At 35.5% G+C, this 23612-nt stretch overlaps 1 protein-coding gene across 1 annotated transcript in view; it reads left to right on the plus strand.

Annotated features, from left to right (window-relative positions):
* Positions 1-22923, plus strand: part of matn4 (matrilin 4) — a gene marked incomplete at both ends in the record, with an annotated part of 25899 nt that extends 2976 nt beyond the window's left edge. The window contains 12 exons of the mRNA XM_079218152.1: positions 1126-1248; positions 1765-1887; positions 2111-2233; positions 2413-2535; positions 2777-2899; positions 5724-5846; positions 6204-6301; positions 6776-6907; positions 7031-7214; positions 7292-7444; positions 7946-8086; positions 22859-22923. Of these exons, the coding sequence (XP_079074278.1) occupies positions 1126-1248; positions 1765-1887; positions 2111-2233; positions 2413-2535; positions 2777-2899; positions 5724-5846; positions 6204-6301; positions 6776-6907; positions 7031-7214; positions 7292-7444; positions 7946-8086; positions 22859-22923 (1511 nt within the window). The remainder of the gene's footprint in view (positions 1-1125; positions 1249-1764; positions 1888-2110; positions 2234-2412; positions 2536-2776; positions 2900-5723; positions 5847-6203; positions 6302-6775; positions 6908-7030; positions 7215-7291; positions 7445-7945; positions 8087-22858) is intronic.
* Between the last annotated feature and the right edge of the window lie 689 nt (positions 22924-23612).

Here is a 23612-nt window from a genome sequence, read left to right on the forward strand (position 1 = left end):
ACCGCTTCAGGCTCTATGACTTCAGGTTCTATGACTTCAGGTTCTATGACTTCAGGTTCTATGACTTCAGGTTCTATCGCTTCAGGTTCTATCACTTCAGGTTCTATGACTTCAGGTTCTTTCACTTCAGGTTCTATGACTTCAGGTTCTATCGCTTCAGGTTCTATGACTTCAGGTTCTATCACTTCAGGTTATATGACTTCAGGTTCTATCGCTTCAGGTTCTATGACTTCAGGTTCTTTCACTTCAGATTCTATGACTTCAGGTTCTTTCACTTCAGGTTCTATCGCTTCAGGTTCTATGACTTCAGGTTCTTTCACTTCAGGTTCTATGACTTCAGGTTCTTTCACTTCAGGTTCTATCGCTTCAGGTTCTATCGCTTCAGGTTCTATCCCGGTTTGGGTTTGAGAGAAAGGAGCAGACATTGCAGGAAACAAACGTAGTTTTACTGGACTGTTAGACTTCCAGGTTAAAAAAAAGGAACATGAGTCCTAAAGTACCAGCTGTATGAGAGGAGTCCTTTATGCCTTCACTTCTATACACTGAGCCTTTGTTCATCACGCAGAACGTTCTGCGCTTCATAGCCGCCTCCACAAGTCCCTCCAGGAGGAGATCCTTCCTCATATTTCCTCATATTTCCCCTCGCTGCTGTTATTCTAGACTCGGACCATTTCCCTCAGCGGGAGTTCAAGAAGTGAAGAATAAACACATCGCTTATGGAAATATGACACCAGATGTTACATAACATCACCACGTCACACCTGAAGTTTTTAAAGACTTAAAGAGAAGCTACTAGCATAGCTGTGACCCAGCTGTTGCATTGTGGGTAACGTAGGCAAAGGCTTTGACAAGGAAGAAGACCATGACTCTGGTTCTGCATCGATACTCAGGGGAATATATTTTATAAAAATAAACACTTAAAGTTTAAATTAATACAAATATAATTTGTAGAACCCTTTGATCTCTGCAGAACCCTTTAAGTTCCTGCAGAACCCTCTGAGTTCCTGCAGAACCCTTTAAGTTCCTGCAGAACCCTTTGAGCCCTGCAGAACCCTCTGAGTTCCTGCAGAACCAGGAAGCTGAGTGATTGAAGTAATGCAGTAATACATGTTCCGGGGCTTGCAGGCGTGGACCTGTGTCTGGAGGCGGGCCACGGCTGTCAGCACATCTGTCAGAGCTCCCCGGGCTCCTTCCACTGCCTCTGCCGGCCCGGCCACGCCCTGCAGGACGACGGCAAGACCTGTGCAGGTAACAGAGGCCACGCTCACAAAGCAGAGAGAGAGAGAGAGAGAGAGAGAGAGAGAGAGAGAGAGAGAGAGAGAGAGAGAGGTTGAAAGTGTGAAGTAAAGAGGAACATCTGGAATACTAAGCCTGACCAGAGGGATGGATTTAACCCCGTGTTGGAAAAGAGCTTTAAAATAAAGTCAACATGTCTTCAGCTTTACTTATATTATAAAAACACAGAAGAAGAAGATTTACCAAGAGACGAGGGAGGAGGATTAATAACCAGTATATTAATAACCAGTATATTAATAACCAGTATATTAATAACCAGTAGAACAATAACCAGTAGAATAATAACCAGTAGAACAATAACCAGTAGAATAATAACCAGTAGAATAATAACCAGTAGAATAATAACCAGTGTAAATGTCACAGGTCATAATCAATGATGAATAACGTAGTTACGCAATAATTCATGTGTGTGTGCGTGTGTGTGTGTGCGTGTGTGTGTGCGTGTGTGTGTGTGTGTGTGTTATCCAGCCATAGACCTGTGCGCTGAGGGGAAACACGACTGTGAGCAGGTCTGTGTCAGCTCACCTGGCGTCTTCAGCTGCGACTGCAACAAAGGATTCAACCTGAACGAGGACGAGAAGACCTGCACCAGTCAGTCTCACACACACACACACACACACACACACACACTGATATGGAACGCTCTGGTGATGTAAACAGTACAGGACATTATGGCTCAATACAGTACACCATGTGACTCACTCTCAACCAATCAGAATGCTTGATTTCATCTACCCGTGTTATCTTTATGGTAATGTCCTCATGCTAATGATCATGATGTCACGGCCTTGACCTCTGACCCCACCCCCCTCAGTGATCGACTACTGTTCCTTCGGGAACCACAGCTGTGAGCACGAGTGTGTGAGCGAGCTCAACGGCGTTCGCTGCCGCTGCAGCCGCGGCTACCGGCTGCTGGACGACAGCAGGAGCTGCAAAGGTGAGGAGCGCCCCCTGCTGGGGGTCAGGGGTCACTACAGGAGAGTCAACCCTTCACCACTCAAGCTGCAGCTTTAATGCAGGAACAGATGTCTGAACATTAATGTGTGTGTGTGTGTGTGTTTGTGCGTGTGTGCGCGTGTGTGTGTGTGTGTGTGTGTGTGTGTGTGTGTTATCCAGCCATAGACCTGTGCGCTGAGGGGAAACACGACTGTGAGCAGGTCTGTGTCAGCTCACCTGGCGTCTTCAGCTGCGACTGCAACAAAGGATTCAACCTGAACGAGGACGAGAAGACCTGCACACGTCAGTCACACACACACACACACACACACACACACACACACACACACACACACACTGTGTGTAAACGTCTCTCAGATGATCAGAAGCATATTTCATCTTCTAATAAAAACACGATCATCTTGAAGACAAACGCACGAAGAAACAAAGAAAAATGTTCCCCTGTCATTGATGACTGTGTGTGTGTGTGTGTGTGTGTGTGTGTGTGTGTGTGTGTGTGTGTGTGTGTGTGTGTGTTATCCAGCCATAGACCTGTGCGCTGAGGGGAAACACGACTGTGAGCAGGTCTGTGTCAGCTCACCTGGCGTCTTCAGCTGCGACTGCAACAAAGGATTCAAACTGAACCGAGACAAGAAGACCTGCACCAGTCAGTGCTGCTCTCTGTCACTTCCTGTTGTTGTTGTTGTTGTTGTTGTTGTTGTTGTTGTCATGTCTGCAGAGCTGGAGGATGAAGGCAGGAGGCCAGGTGTTAGTGTTTCTGTGAGAAAACTGGGCTGCGGTCCAATAGTCCTCTGTTGAGTCATAACGACATGAACAACCCGGTTTAAAGTATGACTTTATTAACGAGGTTGGAATAGAAATGAAACTAAGGGATCGTCACAGCTAGGAAGCAAGGAATTGTGGGGCAAAATGATCTCCTTTCCTTTCAAAAAGGTGCTAGTAAAGGTCCAGTGTGTCCTACGCTAAAGGAGCTAGTAAAGGAAGGTCCAGTGTTTCCTACGCTAAAGGAGCTAGTAAAGGAAGGTCCAGTGTTTCCTACGCTAAAGGAGTTAGTAAAGGAAGGTCAAGTGTTCCTTTCCTACGCTAAAGGAGCTAGTATAAGAAGGTCCAGTGTTTCCTACGCTAAAGGAGCTAGTAAAGCAAGGTCCAGTGTTTCCTATGCTAAAGGAGCTAGTAAAGCAAGGTCCAGTGTTTCCTACGCTAAAGGAGCTAGTAAAGGAAGGTCCAGTGTTTCCTATGCTAAAGGAGCTAGTAAAGGAAGGTCCAGTGTTTCCTCTGCTAAATGAGCTAGTAAAGGAAGGTACAGTGTTTCCTATGCTAAAGGAGCTAGTAAAAGAACGTCCAGTGTTTCCTACGCTAAAGAAGCTAGTAAAGGAAGGTCCAGTGTTTCCTATGCTAAAGGATTTAGTAAAGGAAGGTCTAGTGTTTCCTATGCTAAAGGAGCTAGTAAAGGAAGGTCCAGTGTTTCCTATGCTAAAGGAGCTAGTAAAGGAAGGTCCAGTGTTTCCTATGCTAAAGGAGCTATTAAAGGAAGGTCCAGTGTTTCCTATGTTAATGGAGCTAGTAAAGGAAGGTCCAGTGTTTCCTATGCTAATGGAGCTAGTAAAGGAAGGTCCAGTGTTTCCTATGCTAAAGGAGCTAGTAAAGGAAGGTCCAGTGTTTCCTACGCTAAAGGAGCTAGTAAAAGAAGGTCCAGTGTTTCCTACCTAAAGGAGCTAGTAAAGGAAGGTCCAGTGTTTCCTATGCTAAAAGAGTTAGTAAAGGATTGTCCAGTGTTTCCTCTGCTAAAGGAGCTAGTAAAGCAAGGTCCAGTGTTTCCTATGCTAAAGGAGCTAGTAAAGCAAGGTCCAGTGTTTCCTATGCTAAAGGAGCTAGTAAAGGAAGGTCCAGTGTTTCCTATGCTAAAGGAGCTAGTAAAGGAAGGTCCAGTGTTTCCTCTGCTAAATGAGCTAGTAAAGGAAGGTCCAGTGTTTCCTATGCTAAAGGAGCTAGTAAAGGAAGGTCCAGTGTTTCCTATGCTAAAGGAGCTAGTAAAGGAAGGTCCAGTGTTTCCTATGCTAAAGGAGTTAGTAAAGGAAGGTCCAGTGTTTCCTCTGCTAAAGGAGCTAGTAAAGGAAGGTCCAGTGTTTCCTATGCTAAAGGAGCTAGTAAAGGAAGGTTCAGTGTTTCCTATGCTAAAGGAGCTAGTAAAGGAAGGTCCAGTGTTTCCTATGCTAAAGGAGCTAGTAAAGGAAGGTCCAGTGTTTCCTATGCTAAAGGAGCTAGTAAAGGAAGGTCCAGTGTTTCCTATGCTAAAGGAGCTAGTAAAGGAAGGTCCAGTGTTTCCTATGCTAAAGGAGCTATTAAAGGAAGGTCCAGTGTTTCCTATGTTAATGGAGCTAGTAAAGGAAGGTCCAGTGTTTCCTATGCTAATGGAGCTAGTAAAGGAAGGTCCAGTGTTTCCTATGCTAAAGGAGCTAGTAAAGGAAGGTCCAGTGTTTCCTACGCTAAAGGAGCTAGTAAAAGAAGGTCCAGTGTTTCCTACCTAAAGGAGCTAGTAAAGGAAGGTCCAGTGTTTCCTATGCTAAAAGAGTTAGTAAAGGATTGTCCAGTGTTTCCTCTGCTAAAGGAGCTAGTAAAGCAAGGTCCAGTGTTTCCTATGCTAAAGGAGCTAGTAAAGGAAGGTCCAGTGTTTCCTATGCTAAAGGAGCTAGTAAAGGAAGGTCCAGTGTTTCCTCTGCTAAATGAGCTAGTAAAGGAAGGTCCAGTGTTTCCTATGCTAAAGGAGTTAGTAAAGGAAGGTCCAGTGTTTCCTCTGCTAAAGGAGCTAGTAAAGGAAGGTCCAGTGTTTCCTATGCTAAAGGAGCTAGTAAAGGAAGGTTCAGTGTTTCCTATGCTAAAGGAGCTAGTAAAGGAAGGTCCAGTGTTTCCTATGCTAAAGGAGCTAGTAAAGGAAGGTCCAGTGTTTCCTCTGCTAAAGGAGCTAGTAAAGGAAGGTCCAGTGTTTCCTATGCTAAAGGAGCTAGTAAAGGAAGGTCCAGTGTTTCCTATGCTAAAGGAGCTAGTAAAGGAAGGTCTAGTGTTTCCTGTATACAGTGAGTGAGTACTCTGTGCACAGTGACTGTGTACTGTGTGTACTGTGTACTCTGTGCACAGTGACTGTGTACTGTGTGTCCTGTGCACAGTGACTGTGTACTGTGTGTACTCTGTGTACAGTGACTGTGTACTGTGTGTACTCTGTATACAGTGACTGTGTACTGTGTGTACTGTGTACTCTGTGCACAGTGACTGTGTACTGTGTGTCCTGTGCACAGTGACTGTGTACTGTGTGTACTCTGTGTACAGTGACTGATTACTGTGTGTACTCTGTGTACAGTGACTGTGTACTGTGTGTACTCTGTGCACAGTGACTGTGTACTGTGTGTACTGTGTACTCTGTGCACAGTGACTGTGTACTGTGTGTCCTGTGCTGATGTGCTTGTGCTCTGCAGACATGGACCTGTGCAGCAGCGTGCAGCACGGCTGTGAGCACCAGTGTGTCAGCGCTCCAGGGTCGTACTACTGCGTCTGCCCTGACGGACAGCTGCTGCAGGACGACGGCAAGAGCTGCGGCAGTGAGTCAGAGCGCCTCTAATGAGACTCATCCCGGAAAGAATCACACTAACCGGCTGCTGCAGGAAACACACCTGTTGTTACTTTAGTAGCACTGCCATCAGCCATAGAAGTCTACTGGCAGTTATGGAAATGCGTCATTTAACGCATAATATAAGAATCAAGGACTGATGAGCTCAACTGTACAAATTAAACCCAAACTGATTTCTGTTCACAAAATAATATACAAATGTGCAGCATCAAACATTTTGCACGTACGTGTAAACAAACGTGTTTTAAATCACGTCGATGTCCAAGAAAAAATAATCCGTTTCAAATAATATCTGTGAATTTAAAGTTAGCATACGTGTTTCTTCCAGCCTGTAAGTCGGCCAACATCGACCTGGTGCTTCTGATCGACGGCTCCAAGAGCGTTCGCCCACAAAACTTTGAGCTGGTCAAGAAGTTCGTGAACCAGGTGGGACGTCTCCTCATATTAACTCATTATGTATTTCACAGCAAGCAAATATCATTCAACACATTCAAATCTTGTCTTGTCTTGAGATTGATCTGGATTACCAGCGGATCAATAATGCTAACATGCTAACATGCTGCTACAGATTAAGGAACTGTATCAGTCACAGAACCCCAGACAGGAAGCAAACTCTGGATCTGTAGAGTCTATGCTTCATGTGTTAAAGCTGCATTCTCTCTCCTGACCACCAGGGGGCGACTCCTCTGGTTGTATAGAAGTCTATGCTTCATGTGTGACGAATCAACACGTCAGCAATAAAAACACAAAAAGCGCACATGAAGTGACACAGGAAAAATAAAGACAAACTTCTTCTTCTTCTTCTTCTTCTTCTTCTTCTTCTTCTTCCTCCTCCTCCTCTTCCTCCTCCTCTTCCTCCTCCTCTTCCTCCTCCTCCTCCTCCTCCTCCTCCTCCTGCAGGTGGTGGACTCTCTGGACGTGTCGGCTCAGGGCACCAGAGTCGGTCTGGTTCAGTACTCCAGCCGGGTCCGGACTGAGTTCCCTCTCAACATGTACCACACTGCTGACGAGATCAAAGCTGCCGTCATGAAGGTGGAGCTGGTTTGGTTTTCATTGTTTTAATAAGCGTGCAGACGGAAAGCTCTTAAACATTCAGTTTGACGGTCGGGTCCTCTTGGAGATCCGTGCCGCCACTTAGCTGCTGTCCTCGTTTAGGTGGACTACATGGAGAAGGGCACCATGACGGGTCTGGCCCTGAAACACATGCTGGAGACCAGCTTCTCAGAGTCTGAGGGCGCTCGACCCTCCGGCCGCAACATCCCCCGAATCGGACTGGTCTTCACGGACGGACGCTCGCAGGATGACATCACGGAGTTCGCCAAGAAGGCCAAAGAAGCCGGTAAGACTCAGGACCAGATGCTCGGTCTGTCTTCTGCAGACCCCCTGCTACAGGTGTGTGTGTGTGTGTGTGTGCAGGTATCACCATGTACGCGGTGGGTGTTGGGAAAGCGGTGGAGGACGAGCTTCGTGAGATCGCGTCGGAGCCGGTGGAGAAGCATTTCTATTACACCAACGACTTCACCGCCATCAGCACCATCGCTGAGAACCTCAAGCTCAACGTGTGCCCAGGTACCTGACCGGATGTAGTCCTGTTAGCACGGAGCTAAAAGTGCCAGGAGACATTATGTTAACAATATGACACTATGTGATATGGATATTTAATATGGTACATATTAATGGAGTATACAGGCATATTTATGTGTACATAATACTCACACAGACCTGGGTTTGATTATGTCTCCATGCTGTGTGGGGAGACGAGCATTACAATGCTGTCTTAACTTTTGTTAATAATTCTTAATAATTGTGAATAATTGTTACTGTGATGTCATTGTGTCATGGCATCCTGCTCTTCGGCCCTTTGGCGCCATCTGCTGACAGAAGTACATGACAGCAGCAACTAAATATTAGACCAGAGAGAACAAAATAAGAATCAAACATAATGGAAAACATGACAAGAGGTTGTAAATCAGATGTTGACCTTTGAAGCATTGCATCATGGTATACGATGAACGGCTTCCTGCCTCTGAAAGACAGCTGGTGTTGAACACTGTGGTGTTGTGTGTGCAGAGGAGAGTCAGGGCGAGGTGGAGGTGAAGGACCCGTGTGCCTGTGAGAGTCTGGTGGAGTTCCAGCAGGCCACCATGAGCAGCCTGGAGCAGCTCACCAGCAAACATATCCTCTTTACGACAGAGACCACTGTGTCATCACGTGTGTTCACTAATGTCATCTGTTTATATGTTCACTACTAATGTCATATGTTTATATGTTCACTACTAATGTCATCTGTTTATATGTTCACTACTAATGTCATCTGTTTATATGTTCACTACTAATGTCATCTGTTTATATGTTCACTACTAATGTCATCTGTTTATATGTTCACTAATGTCATCTGTTTACATGTTCACTACTAATGTCATCTGTTTACATGTTCACTACTAATGTCATCTGTTTACATGTTCACTAATGTCATCTGTTTACATGTTCACTACTAATGTCATCTGTTTACATGTTCACTAATGTCATCTGTTTATATGTTCACTAATGTCATCTGTTTACATGTTCACTAATGTCATCTGTTTATATGTTCACTAATGTCATCTGTTTACATGTTCACTAATGTCATCTGTTTACATGTTCACTAATGTCATCTGTTTATATGTTCACTAATGTCATCTGTTTACATGTTCACTAATGTCATCTGTTTATATGTTCACTAATGTCATCTGTTTATATGTTCACTAATGTCATCTGTTTATATGTTCACTAATGTCATCTGTTTACATGTTCACTAATGTCATCTGTTTATATGTTCACTAATGTCATCTGTTTATATGTTCACTAATGTCATGTGTTTATATGTTCACTAATGTCATCTGTTTATATGTTCACTAATGTCATCTGTTTATATGTTCACTACTAATGTCATCTGTTTATATGTTCACTAATGTCATCTGTTTATATGTTCACTAATGTCATCTGTTTACATGTTCACTACTAATGTCATCTGTTTACATGTTCACTAATGTCATCTGTTTATATGTTCACTACTAATGTCATATGTTTACATGTTCACTAATGTCATCTGTTTATATGTTCACTAATGTCATCTGTTTACATGTTCACTACTAATGTCATCTGTTTATATGTTCACTAATGTCATCTGTTTACATGTTCACTACTAATGTCATCTGTTTACATGTTCACTAATGTCATATGTTTACATGTTCACTAATGTCATCTGTTTACATGTTCACTAATGTCATCTGTTTACATGTTCACTAATGTCATCTGTTTACATGTTCACTACTAATGTCATCTGTTTACATGTTCACTAATGTCATATGTTTACATGTTCACTAATGTCATCTGTTTATATGTTCACTAATGTCATCTGTTTACATGTTCACTAATGTCATCTGTTTATATGTTCACTACTAATGTCATCTGTTTATATGTTCACTAATGTCATCTGTTTATATGTTCACTAATGTCATCTGTTTACATGTTCACTACTAATGTCATCTGTTTACATGTTCACTAATGTCATCTGTTTATATGTTCACTACTAATGTCATATGTTTACATGTTCACTAATGTCATCTGTTTATATGTTCACTAATGTCATCTGTTTACATGTTCACTACTAATGGCATCTGTTTATATGTTCACTAATGTCATCTGTTTACATGTTCACTACTAATGTCATCTGTTTACATGTTCACTAATGTCATATGTTTACATGTTCACTAATGTCATCTGTTTACATGTTCACTAATGTCATCTGTTTACATGTTCATTACTAATGTCATCTGTTTACATGTTCACTAATGTCATCTGTTTATATGTTCACTAATGTCATCTGTTTACATGTTCACTAATGTCATCTGTTTATATGTTCACTAATGTCATCTGTTTACATGTTCACTAATGTCATCTGTTTATATGTTCACTAATGTCATCTGTTTATATGTTCACTAATGTCATCTGTTTACATGTTCACTAATGTCATCTGTTTATATGTTCACTAATGTCATCTGTTTATATGTTCACTAATGTCATCTGTTTATATGTTCACTATTGTCATCTGTTTATATGTTCACTAATGTCATCTGTTTACATGTTCACTAATGTCATCTGTTTACATGTTCACTAATGTCATCTGTTTATATGTTCACTAATGTCATCTGTTTATATGTTCACTAATGTCATCTGTTTACATGTTCACTACTAATGTCATATGTTTACATGTTCACTAATGTCATCTGTTTATATGTTCACTACTAATGTCATATGTTTACATGTTCACTAATGTCATCTGTTTATATGTTCACTAATGTCATCTGTTTACATGTTCACTACTAATGTCATCTGTTTATATGTTCACTAATGTCATCTGTTTATATGTTCACTAATGTCATCTGTTTATATGTTCACTACTAATGTCATCTGTTTATATGTTCACTACTAATGTCATATGTTTACATGTTCACTAATGTCATCTGTTTATTTGTTCACTACTAATGTCATATGTTTACATGTTCACTAATGTCATCTGTTTATATGTTCACTAATGTCATCTGTTTACATGTTCACTACTAATGTCATCTGTTTATATGTTCACTAATGTCATCTGTTTACATGTTCACTAATGTCATCTGTTTACATGTTCACTACTAATGTCATCTGTTTACATGTTCACTAATGTCATCTGTTTACATGTTCACTACTAATGTCATCTGTTTATATGTTCACTAATGTCATCTGTTTATATGTTCACTAATGTCATCTGTTTACATGTTCACTACTAATGTCATATGTTTACATGTTCACTAATGTCATCTGTTTATATGTTCACTACTAATGTCATATGTTTACATGTTCACTAATGTCATCTGTTTATATGTTCACTAATGTCATCTGTTTACATGTTCACTACTAATGTCATCTGTTTATATGTTCACTAATGTCATCTGTTTATATGTTCACTAATGTCATCTGTTTATATGTTCACTACTAATGTCATATGTTTACATGTTCACTAATGTCATCTGTTTATATGTTCACTACTAATGTCATATGTTTACATGTTCACTAATGTCATCTGTTTATATGTTCACTAATGTCATCTGTTTACATCTTCACTACTAATGTCATCTGTTTATATGTTCACTAATGTCATCTGTTTACATGTTCACTACTAATGTCATCTGTTTATATGTTCACTAATGTCATCTGTTTACATGTTCACTAATGTCATCTGTTTACATGTTCACTAATGTTATGTTCACTAATGTCATCTGTTTATATGTTCACTAATGTCATCTGTTTATATGTTCACTAATGTCATCTGTTTCTATGTTCACTAATGTCATCTGTTTATATGTTCACTAATAATGTCATCTGTTTATATGTTCACTAATGTCATCTGTTTACATGTTCACTAATGTCATATGTTGACATGTTCACTAATGTCATCTGTTTACATGTTCACTAATGTCATCTGTTTACATGTTCACTAATGTCATCTGTTTACATGTTCACTAATGTTATGTTCACTAATGTCATCTGTTTATATGTTCACTAATGTTATGTTCACTAATGTCATCTGTTTACATGTTCACTAATGTTATGTTCACTAATGTCATCTGTTTATATGTTCACTAATGTCATCTGTTTATATGTTCACTAATGTCATCTGTTTACATGTTCACTACTAATGTCATCTGTTTATATGTTCACTAATGTCATCTGTTTACATGTTCACTAATGTCATCTGTTTATATGTTCACTAATGTCATCTGTTTACATGTTCACTAATGTCATGTTTACATATTCACTAATGTCATATGTTGACATGTTCACTACTAATGTCACCTGTTTACATGTTCACTAATGTCATCTGCTTACATGTTCACTAATGTTATGTTCACTAATGTCATCTGTTTACATGTTCACTAATGTCATATGTTGACATGTTCACTAATGTCATCTGTTTACATGTTCACTAATGTCATCTGTTTACATGTTCACTAATGTCATCTGTTTACATGTTCACTAATGTTATGTTCACTAATGTCATCTGTTTATATGTTCACTAATGTTATGTTCACTAATGTCATCTGTTTACATGTTCACTAATGTTATGTTCACTAATGTCATCTGTTTATATGTTCACTAATGTCATCTGTTTATATGTTCACTAATGTCATCTGTTTCTATGTTCACTAATGTCATCTGTTTATATGTTCACTAATAATGTCATCTGTTTATATGTTCACTAATGTCATCTGTTTACATGTTCACTAATGTCATATGTTGACATGTTCACTAATGTCATCTGTTTACATGTTCACTAATGTCATCTGTTTATATGTTCACTACTAATGTCATCTGTTTATATGTTCACTACTAATGCCATCTGTTTATATGTTCACTAATGTCATCTGTTTATATGTTCACTAATGTCATCTGTTTATATGTTCACTACTAATGTCATATGTTTACATGTTCACTAATGTCATCTGTTTACATGTTCACTACTAATGTCATCTGTTTATATGTTAACTAATGTCATCTGTTTATATGTTCACTAATGTCATCTGTTTATATGTTCACTAATAATGTCATCTGTTTATATGTTCACTAATGTCATCTGTTTACATGTTCACTAATGTCATCTGTTTATATGTTCACTAATGTCATCTGTTTATATGTTCACTACTAATGTCATCTGTTTATATGTTCACTACTTATGTCATCTGTTTATATGTTCACTAATGTCATCAGCTTATATGTTCACTACTAATGTCATCTGTTTATATGTTCACTACTAATGTCATCTGTTTATATGTTCACTAATGTCATCTGTTTATATGTTCACTAATGTCATCTGTTTATATGTTCACTACTAATGTCATCTGTTTACATGTTCACTAATGTCATCTGTTTACATGTTCACTAATGTCATCTGTTTATATGTTCACTACTAATGTCATATGTTTACATGTTCACTAATGTCATCTGTTTACATGTTCACTACTAATGTCATCTGTTTATATGTTCACTACTAATGTCATCTGTTTATATGTTCACTAATGTCATCTGTTTATATGTTCACTACTAATGTCATCTGTTTATATGTTCACTAATGTCATCAGCTTATATGTTCACTACTAATGTCATCTGTTTATATGTTCACTACTAATGTCATCTGTTTATATGTTCACTAATGTCATCTGTTTATATGTTCACTAATGTCATCTGTTTATATGTTCAATACTAATGTCATCTGTTTACATGTTCACTAATGTCATCTGTTTACATGTTCACTAATGTCATCTGTTTATATGTTCACTACTAATGTCATATGTTTACATGTTCACTAATGTCATCTGTTTACATGTTCACTAATGTCATCTGTTTATATGTTCACTATTGTCATCTGTTTATATGTTCACTAATAATGTTATCTGTTTATACGTTCAATAATGTCATCTGTTTACATGTTCACTAATGTCATCTGTTTATATGTTCACTAATGTCATCTGTTTATATGTTCACTACTAATGTCATCTGTTTATATGTTCACTACTAATGTCATCTGTTTATATGTTCACTAATGTCATCTGTTTATATGTTCACTAATGTCATCTGTTTATATGTTCACTACTAATGTCATATGTTTACATGTTCACTAATGTCATCTGTTTATATGTTCACTACTAATGTCATATGTTTACATGTTCACTAATGTCATCTGCTTATATGTTCACTATTAATGTCATCTGTTTATATGTTGACTAATGTCATCTGTTTATATGTTCACTAATGTCATCTGTTTATATGTTCACTACTAATGTCATCTGTTTACATGTTCACTAATGTCATCTGTTTACATGTTCACTAATGTAATCTGTTTATATGTTCACTACTAATGTCATATGTTTACATGTTCACTACTAATGTCATCTGTTTATATGTTAACTAATGTCATCTGTTTATATGTTCACTACTAATGTCATCTGTTTATATGTTCACTAATGTCATCTGTTTATATGTTCACTACTAATGTCATCTGTTTATATGTTCACTAATGTCATCAGCTTATATGTTCACTACTAATGTCATCTGTTTATATGTTCACTACTAATGTCATCTGTTTATATGTTCACTAATGTCATCTGTTTATATGTTCACTAATGTCATCTGTTTATATGTTCACTACTAATGTCATCTGTTTACATGTTCACTAATGTCATCTGTTTACATGTTCACTAATGTCATCTGTTTATATGTTCACTACTAATGTCATATGTTTACATGTTCACTAATGTCATCTGTTTACATGTTCACTAATGTCATCTGTTTATATGTTCACTATTGTCATCTGTTTATATGTTCACTAATAATGTTATCTGTTTATACGTTCAATAATGTCATCTGTTTACATGTTCACTAATGTCATCTGTTTATATGTTCACTAATGTCATCTGTTTATATGTTCACTACTAATGTCATCTGTTTATATGTTCACTACTAATGTCATCTGTTTATATGTTCACTAATGTCATCTGTTTATATGTTCACTAATGTCATCTGTTTATATGTTCACTACTAATGTCATATGTTTACATGTTCACTAATGTCATCTGTTTATATGTTCACTACTAATGTCATATGTTTACATGTTCACTAATGTCATCTGCTTATATGTTCACTATTAATGTCATCTGTTTATATGTTGACTAATGTCATCTGTTTATATGTTCACTAATGTCATCTGTTTATATGTTCACTACTAATGTCATCTGTTTACATGTTCACTAATGTCATCTGTTTACATGTTCACTAATGTAATCTGTTTATATGTTCACTACTAATGTCATATGTTTACATGTTCACTACTAATGTCATCTGTTTATATGTTAACTAATGTCATCTGTTTATATGTTCACTACTAATGTCATCTGTTTATATGTTCACTAATGTCATCTGCTTATATGTTCACTATTAATGTCATCTGTTTATATGTTCACTAATGTCATCTGTTTATATGTTCACTAATGTCATCTGTTTATATGTTCACTACTAATGTCATCTGTTTATATGTTAACTAATGTCATCTGTTTATATGTTCACTACTAATGTCATCTGTTTATATGTTCACTAATGTCATCTGCTTATATGTTCACTATTAATGTCATCTGTTTATATGTTCACTAATGTCATCTGTTTATATGTTCACTAATGTCATCTGTTTATATGTTCACTACTAATGTCATCTGTTTACATGTTCACTAATGTCATCTGTTTACATGTTCACTAATGTCATCTGTTTATATGTTCACTACTAATGTCATATGTTTACATGTTCACTAATGTCATCTGTTTACATGTTCATTAATGTCATCTGTTTACATGTTCACTAATATTTTGTTCACTAATGTCATCTGTTTCTATGTTCACTAATGTCATATGTTTACATGTTCACGACTAATGTCATCTGTTTACATGTTCACTAATGTTATGTTCACTAATGTCATATGTTTACATGTTCACTATTGTTATGTTCACTAATGTCATATGTTTACATGTTCACTAATGTCATCTGTTTACATGTTCACTAATGTCATCTGTTTACATGTTCACTAATGTCATCTGTTTATATGTTCACTATTGTCATCTGTTTACATGTTCACTAATGTCATATGTTTACATGTTCACTAATGTCATCTGTTTATATGTTCACTACTAATGTCATATGTTTACATGTTCACTAATGTCATCTGTTTACATGTTCATTAATGTCATCTGTTTACATGTTCACTAATGTTATGTTCACTAATGTCATCTGTTTACATGTTCACTAATGTTATGTTCACTAATGTCATCTGTTTATATGTTCACTAATGTCATCTGTTTACATGTTCACTAATGTCATATGTTGACATGTTCACTAATATTTTGTTCACTAATGTCATCTGTTTCTATGTTCACGACTAATGTCATCTGTTTACATGTTCACTATTGTTATGTTCACTAATGTCATATGTTTACATGTTCACTATTGTTTTGTTCACTAATGTCATATGTTTACATGTTCACTAATGTCATCTGTTTACATGTTCACTAATGTCATCTGTTTACATGTTCACTAATGTCATCTGTTTACATGTTCACTAATGTCATCTGTTTATATGTTCACTATTGTCATCTGTTTACATGTTCACTAATGTCATCTGTTTACATGTTCACTACTAATGTCATCTGTTTATATGTTCACTAGTGTCATATGTTTACATGTTCACTAATGTCATCTGTTTACATGTTTACTAATGTCATCTGTTTACATGTTCACTAATGTCATCTGATTATATATTCACTAATGTCATCTGTTTACATGTTCACTAATGTCATCTGTTTATATGTTCACTAATGTCATCTGTTTACATGTTCACTAATGTCATCTGATTATATGTTCACTAATGTAATCTGTTTATATGTTCACTACTAATGTCATATGTTTACATGTTCACTACTAATGTCATCTGTTTATATGTTAACTAATGTCATCTGTTTATATGTTCACTACTAATGTCATCTGTTTATATGTTCACTAATGTCATCTGCTTATATGTTCACTATTAATGTCATCTGTTTATATGTTCACTAATGTCATCTGTTTATATGTTCACTAATGTCATCTGTTTATATGTTCACTACTAATGTCATCTGTTTATATGTTAACTAATGTCATCTGTTTATATGTTCACTACTAATGTCATCTGTTTATATGTTCACTAATGTCATCTGCTTATATGTTCACTATTAATGTCATCTGTTTATATGTTCACTAATGTCATCTGTTTATATGTTCACTAATGTCATCTGTTTATATGTTCACTACTAATGTCATCTGTTTACATGTTCACTAATGTCATCTGTTTACATGTTCACTAATGTCATCTGTTTATATGTTCACTACTAATGTCATATGTTTACATGTTCACTAATGTCATCTGTTTACATGTTCATTAATGTCATCTGTTTACATGTTCACTAATATTTTGTTCACTAATGTCATCTGTTTCTATGTTCACTAATGTCATATGTTTACATGTTCACGACTAATGTCATCTGTTTACATGTTCACTAATGTTATGTTCACTAATGTCATATGTTTACATGTTCACTATTGTTATGTTCACTAATGTCATATGTTTACATGTTCACTAATGTCATCTGTTTACATGTTCACTAATGTCATCTGTTTACATGTTCACTAATGTCATCTGTTTATATGTTCACTATTGTCATCTGTTTACATGTTCACTAATGTCATCTGTTTACATGTTCACTAATGTCATCTGTTTACATGTTCACTAATGTCATCTGTTTATATGTTCACTATTGTCATCTGTTTACATGTTCACTAATGTCATATGTTTACATGTTCACTAATGTCATCTGTTTATATGTTCACTACTAATGTCATATGTTTACATGTTCACTAATGTCATCTGTTTACATGTTCATTAATGTCATCTGTTTACATGTTCACTAATGTTATGTTCACTAATGTCATCTGTTTACATGTTCACTAATGTTATGTTCACTAATGTCATCTGTTTATATGTTCACTAATGTCATCTGTTTACATGTTCACTAATGTCATATGTTGACATGTTCACTAATATTTTGTTCACTAATGTCATCTGTTTCTATGTTCACGACTAATGTCATCTGTTTACATGTTCACTATTGTTATGTTCACTAATGTCATATGTTTACATGTTCACTATTGTTTTGTTCACTAATGTCATATGTTTACATGTTCACTAATGTCATCTGTTTACATGTTCACTAATGTCATCTGTTTACATGTTCACTAATGTCATCTGTTTACATGTTCACTAATGTCATCTGTTTATATGTTCACTATTGTCATCTGTTTACATGTTCACTAATGTCATCTGTTTACATGTTCACTACTAATGTCATCTGTTTATATGTTCACTAGTGTCATATGTTTACATGTTCACTAATGTCATCTGTTTACATGTTTACTAATGTCATCTGTTTACATGTTCACTAATGTCATCTGATTATATATTCACTAATGTCATCTGTTTACATGTTCACTAATGTCATCTGTTTATATGTTCACTAATGTCATCTGTTTACATGTTCACTAATGTCATCTGATTATATGTTCACTAATGTAATCTGTTTATATGTTCACTACTAATGTCATATGTTTACATGTTCACTACTAATGTCATCTGTTTATATGTTAACTAATGTCATCTGTTTATATGTTCACTACTAATGTCATCTGTTTATATGTTCACTAATGTCATCTGCTTATATGTTCACTATTAATGTCATCTGTTTATATGTTCACTAATGTCATCTGTTTATATGTTCACTAATGTCATCTGTTTATATGTTCACTACTAATGTCATCTGTTTACATGTTCACTAATGTCATCTGTTTACATGTTCACTAATGTCATCTGTTTATATGTTCACTACTAATGTCATATGTTTACATGTTCACTAATGTCATCTGTTTACATGTTCATTAATGTCATCTGTTTACATGTTCACTAATATTTTGTTCACTAATGTCATCTGTTTCTATGTTCACTAATGTCATATGTTTACATGTTCACGACTAATGTCATCTGTTTACATGTTCACTAATGTTATGTTCACTAATGTCATATGTTTACATGTTCACTATTGTTATGTTCACTAATGTCATATGTTTACATGTTCACTAATGTCATCTGTTTACATGTTCACTAATGTCATCTGTTTACATGTTCACTAATGTCATCTGTTTATATGTTCACTATTGTCATCTGTTTACATGTTCACTAATGTCATCTGTTTACATGTTCACTAATGTCATCTGTTTACATGTTCACTAATGTCATCTGTTTATATGTTCACTATTGTCATCTGTTTACATGTTCACTAATGTCATATGTTTACATGTTCACTAATGTCATCTGTTTATATGTTCACTACTAATGTCATATGTTTACATGTTCACTAATGTCATCTGTTTACATGTTCATTAATGTCATCTGTTTACATGTTCACTAATGTTATGTTCACTAATGTCATCTGTTTACATGTTCACTAATGTTATGTTCACTAATGTCATCTGTTTATATGTTCACTAATGTCATCTGTTTACATGTTCACTAATGTCATATGTTGACATGTTCACTAATATTTTGTTCACTAATGTCATCTGTTTCTATGTTCACGACTAATGTCATCTGTTTACATGTTCACTATTGTTATGTTCACTAATGTCATATGTTTACATGTTCACTATTGTTTTGTTCACTAATGTCATATGTTTACATGTTCACTAATGTCATCTGTTTACATGTTCACTAATGTCATCTGTTTACATGTTCACTAATGTCATCTGTTTACATGTTCACTAATGTCATCTGTTTATATGTTCACTATTGTCATCTGTTTACATGTTCACTAATGTCATCTGTTTACATGTTCACTACTAATGTCATCTGTTTATATGTTCACTAGTGTCATATGTTTACATGTTCACTAATGTCATCTGTTTACATGTTTACTAATGTCATCTGTTTACATGTTCACTAATGTCATCTGATTATATATTCACTAATGTCATCTGTTTACATGTTCACTAATGTCATCTGTTTATATGTTCACTAATGTCATCTGTTTACATGTTCACTAATGTCATCTGATTATATGTTCACTAATGTAATCTGTTTATATGTTCACTACTAATGTCATATGTTTACATGTTCACTACTAATGTCATCTGTTTATATGTTAACTAATGTCATCTGTTTATATGTTCACTACTAATGTCATCTGTTTATATGTTCACTAATGTCATCTGCTTATATGTTCACTATTAATGTCATCTGTTTATATGTTCACTAATGTCATCTGTTTATATGTTCACTAATGTCATCTGTTTATATGTTCACTACTAATGTCATCTGTTTATATGTTAACTAATGTCATCTGTTTATATGTTCACTACTAATGTCATCTGTTTATATGTTCACTAATGTCATCTGCTTATATGTTCACTATTAATGTCATCTGTTTATATGTTCACTAATGTCATCTGTTTATATGTTCACTAATGTCATCTGTTTATATGTTCACTACTAATGTCATCTGTTTACATGTTCACTAATGTCATCTGTTTACATGTTCACTAATGTCATCTGTTTATATGTTCACTACTAATGTCATATGTTTACATGTTCACTAATGTCATCTGTTTACATGTTCATTAATGTCATCTGTTTACATGTTCACTAATATTTTGTTCACTAATGTCATCTGTTTCTATGTTCACTAATGTCATATGTTTACATGTTCACGACTAATGTCATCTGTTTACATGTTCACTAATGTTATGTTCACTAATGTCATATGTTTACATGTTCACTATTGTTATGTTCACTAATGTCATATGTTTACATGTTCACTAATGTCATCTGTTTACATGTTCACTAATGTCATCTGTTTACATGTTCACTAATGTCATCTGTTTATATGTTCACTATTGTCATCTGTTTACATGTTCACTAATGTCATATGTTTACATGTTCACTAATGTCATCTGTTTATATGTTCACTACTAATGTCATATGTTTACATGTTCACTAATGTCATCTGTTTACATGTTCATTAATGTCATCTGTTTACATGTTCACTAATGTTATGTTCACTAATGTCATCTGTTTACATGTTCACTAATGTTATGTTCACTAATGTCATCTGTTTATATGTTCACTAATGTCATCTGTTTACATGTTCACTAATGTCATCTGTTTACATGTTCACTAATATTTTGTTCACTAATGTCATCTGTTTCTATGTTCACGACTAATGTCATCTGTTTACATGTTCACTATTGTTATGTTCACTAATGTCATATGTTTACATGTTCACTATTGTTTTGTTCACTAATGTCATATGTTTACATGTTCACTAATGTCATCTGTTTACATGTTCACTAATGTCATCTGTTTACATGTTCACTAATGTCATCTGTTTACATGTTCACTAATGTCATCTGTTTATATGTTCACTATTGTCATCTGTTTACATGTTCACTAATGTCATCTGTTTACATGTTCACTACTAATGTCATCTGTTTATATGTTCACTAGTGTCATATGTTTACATGTTCACTAATGTCATCTGTTTACATGTTTACTAATGTCATCTGTTTACATGTTCACTAATGTCATCTGATTATATATTCACTAATGTCATCTGTTTACATGTTCACTAATGTCATCTGTTTATATGTTCACTAATGTCATCTGTTTACATGTTCACTAATGTCATCTGATTATATGTTCACTAATGTCATATGTTTACATGTTCACTAATGTCATCTGTTTACATGTTCACTATTGTTATGTTCACTAATGTCATATGTTTACATGTTCACTAATGTCATCTGTTTACATGTTCACTAATGTCATCTGTTTATATGTTCACTAATGTCACCTGTTTACATGTTCACTAATGTCATCTGTTTATATGTTCACTAATGTCATCTGTTTACATGTTCACTAATGTCATATGTTGACATGTTCACTAATGTTATGTTCACTAATGTCATCTGTTTATATGTTCACTAATGTCATATGTTTACATGTTCACGACTAATGTCATCTGTTTACATGTTCACTAATGTTATGTTCACTAATGTCATCTGTTTACATGTTCACTAATGTTATGTTCACTAATGTCATATGTTTACATGTTCACTAATGTTATGTTCACTAATGTCATATGTTTACATGTTCACTAATGTCATCTGTTTACATGTTCACTAATGTTATGTTCACTAATGTCATATGTTTACATGTTCACTAATGTTATGTTCACTAATGTCATATGTTTACATGTTCACTAATGTTATGTTCACTAATGTCATCTGTTTACATGTTCACTATTGTTATGTTCACTAATGTCATATGTTTACATGTTCACTAATGTCATCTGTTTACATGTTCACTAATGTCATCTGTTTATATGTTCACTAATGTCATCTGTTTAGATGTTCACTAATGTCATCTGTTTACATGTTCACTAATGTCATATGTTTACATGTTCACTAATGTCATCTGTTTACATGTTCACTAATGTTATGTTCACTAATGTCATATGTTTACATGTTCACTAATGTTATGTTCACTAATGTCATCTGTTTAAATGTTCACTAATGTCATCTCTTTACATGTTCACTAATGTCATATGTTTACATGTTCACTAATGTCATCTGTTTACATGTTCACTAATGTCATCTGTTTACATGTTCACTAATGTCATCTGTTTACATGTTCACTAATGTCATCTGTTTGCATGTTCACTAATGTCATCTATTTACATGTTCACTAATGTCATATGTTTACATGTTCACTAAGGTCATCTGTTTACATGTTCATTAATGTCATCTGTTTACATGTTCACTAATGTCATTTGTTTATATGTTCACTAATATCATCTGTTTACATGTTCACTAATGTCATCAGTTTATATGTTCACTAATGTTATGTTCACTAATGTCATCTGTTTACATGTTCACTAATGTCATTTGTTTATATGTTCACTAATTTCATCTGTTTACATGTTCACTAATGTCATCTGTTTATATGTTCACTAATGTTATGTTCACTAATGTTATCTGTTTACATGTTCACTAATGTCATCTGTTTACATGTTCACTAATGTCATCTGTTTACATGTTCACGAATGTCATCTGTTTACATGTTCACTAATGTTATGTTCACTAATGTCATATGTTTACATGTTCACTAATGTTATCTGTTTACATGTTCACTAATGTTATGTTCACTAATGTCATCTGTTTACATGTTCACTACTAATGTCATCATAATCATAACTCAGGGTCATAACTCCTTAACGCAGTGTCACTGTCGGCCATGACGGCTCGTCTGGAGCAGCTGGAGAACCAGCTGCTCTCCAGGAAGTGATCCACCTTCATCACATCGAGCCAACGAAGAGGAGCGGAGTGAGGAAGAGGAGCAGAGTGAGGAAGAGGAGGGCACATCAGAAACCAACGGGCAAAACCAAAGTGTCCTTCAGTCCTTTCATCTGAAAGCTGGAGATGATCATATTTCTGGTTATCAAACTAACGCTTTCATAGAACATAAACCCCAGCAGGTCTTGTGATCCATTCCCTACATTCAGGATCAACCAGTGATTGAATTGTACTTGTGTTAAAGTCACAGCACCTTTGTAACTAGAGGTATTCATGTCCGCCAGATATTATTAGACATGAGCACCTTTTCATCTCAGCATCAGCTGTTTATACTTCATCTCTTCTGTTGTTTACCGTCATGTATTTATAGCAGATTGTTTGGTGTTCCACACGAGAATACAACATAGAGTGTTGTTACCACTCCTATTATGACTTATTCATACAAACCCCCTGGACATATTCATATAAACCCCCTGGACATATTCATATAAACCTTCTGGACATATTCATATAAACCCCCTAGACATATTCATATAAACCCCCTGGACATATTCATATAAACCCCCTGGACAAATTCATATAAACCTTCTGGACATATTCATATAAACCTTCTGGACATATTCATATTAACCTCCTGGATGTATTCATACAAACCCCCTGGACATATTCATATAAACCTTC

Source organism: Taurulus bubalis, assembly GCF_910589615.1.
Source record: "Taurulus bubalis genome assembly, chromosome: 5".
NCBI lineage: Eukaryota > Metazoa > Chordata > Actinopteri > Perciformes > Cottidae > Taurulus > Taurulus bubalis.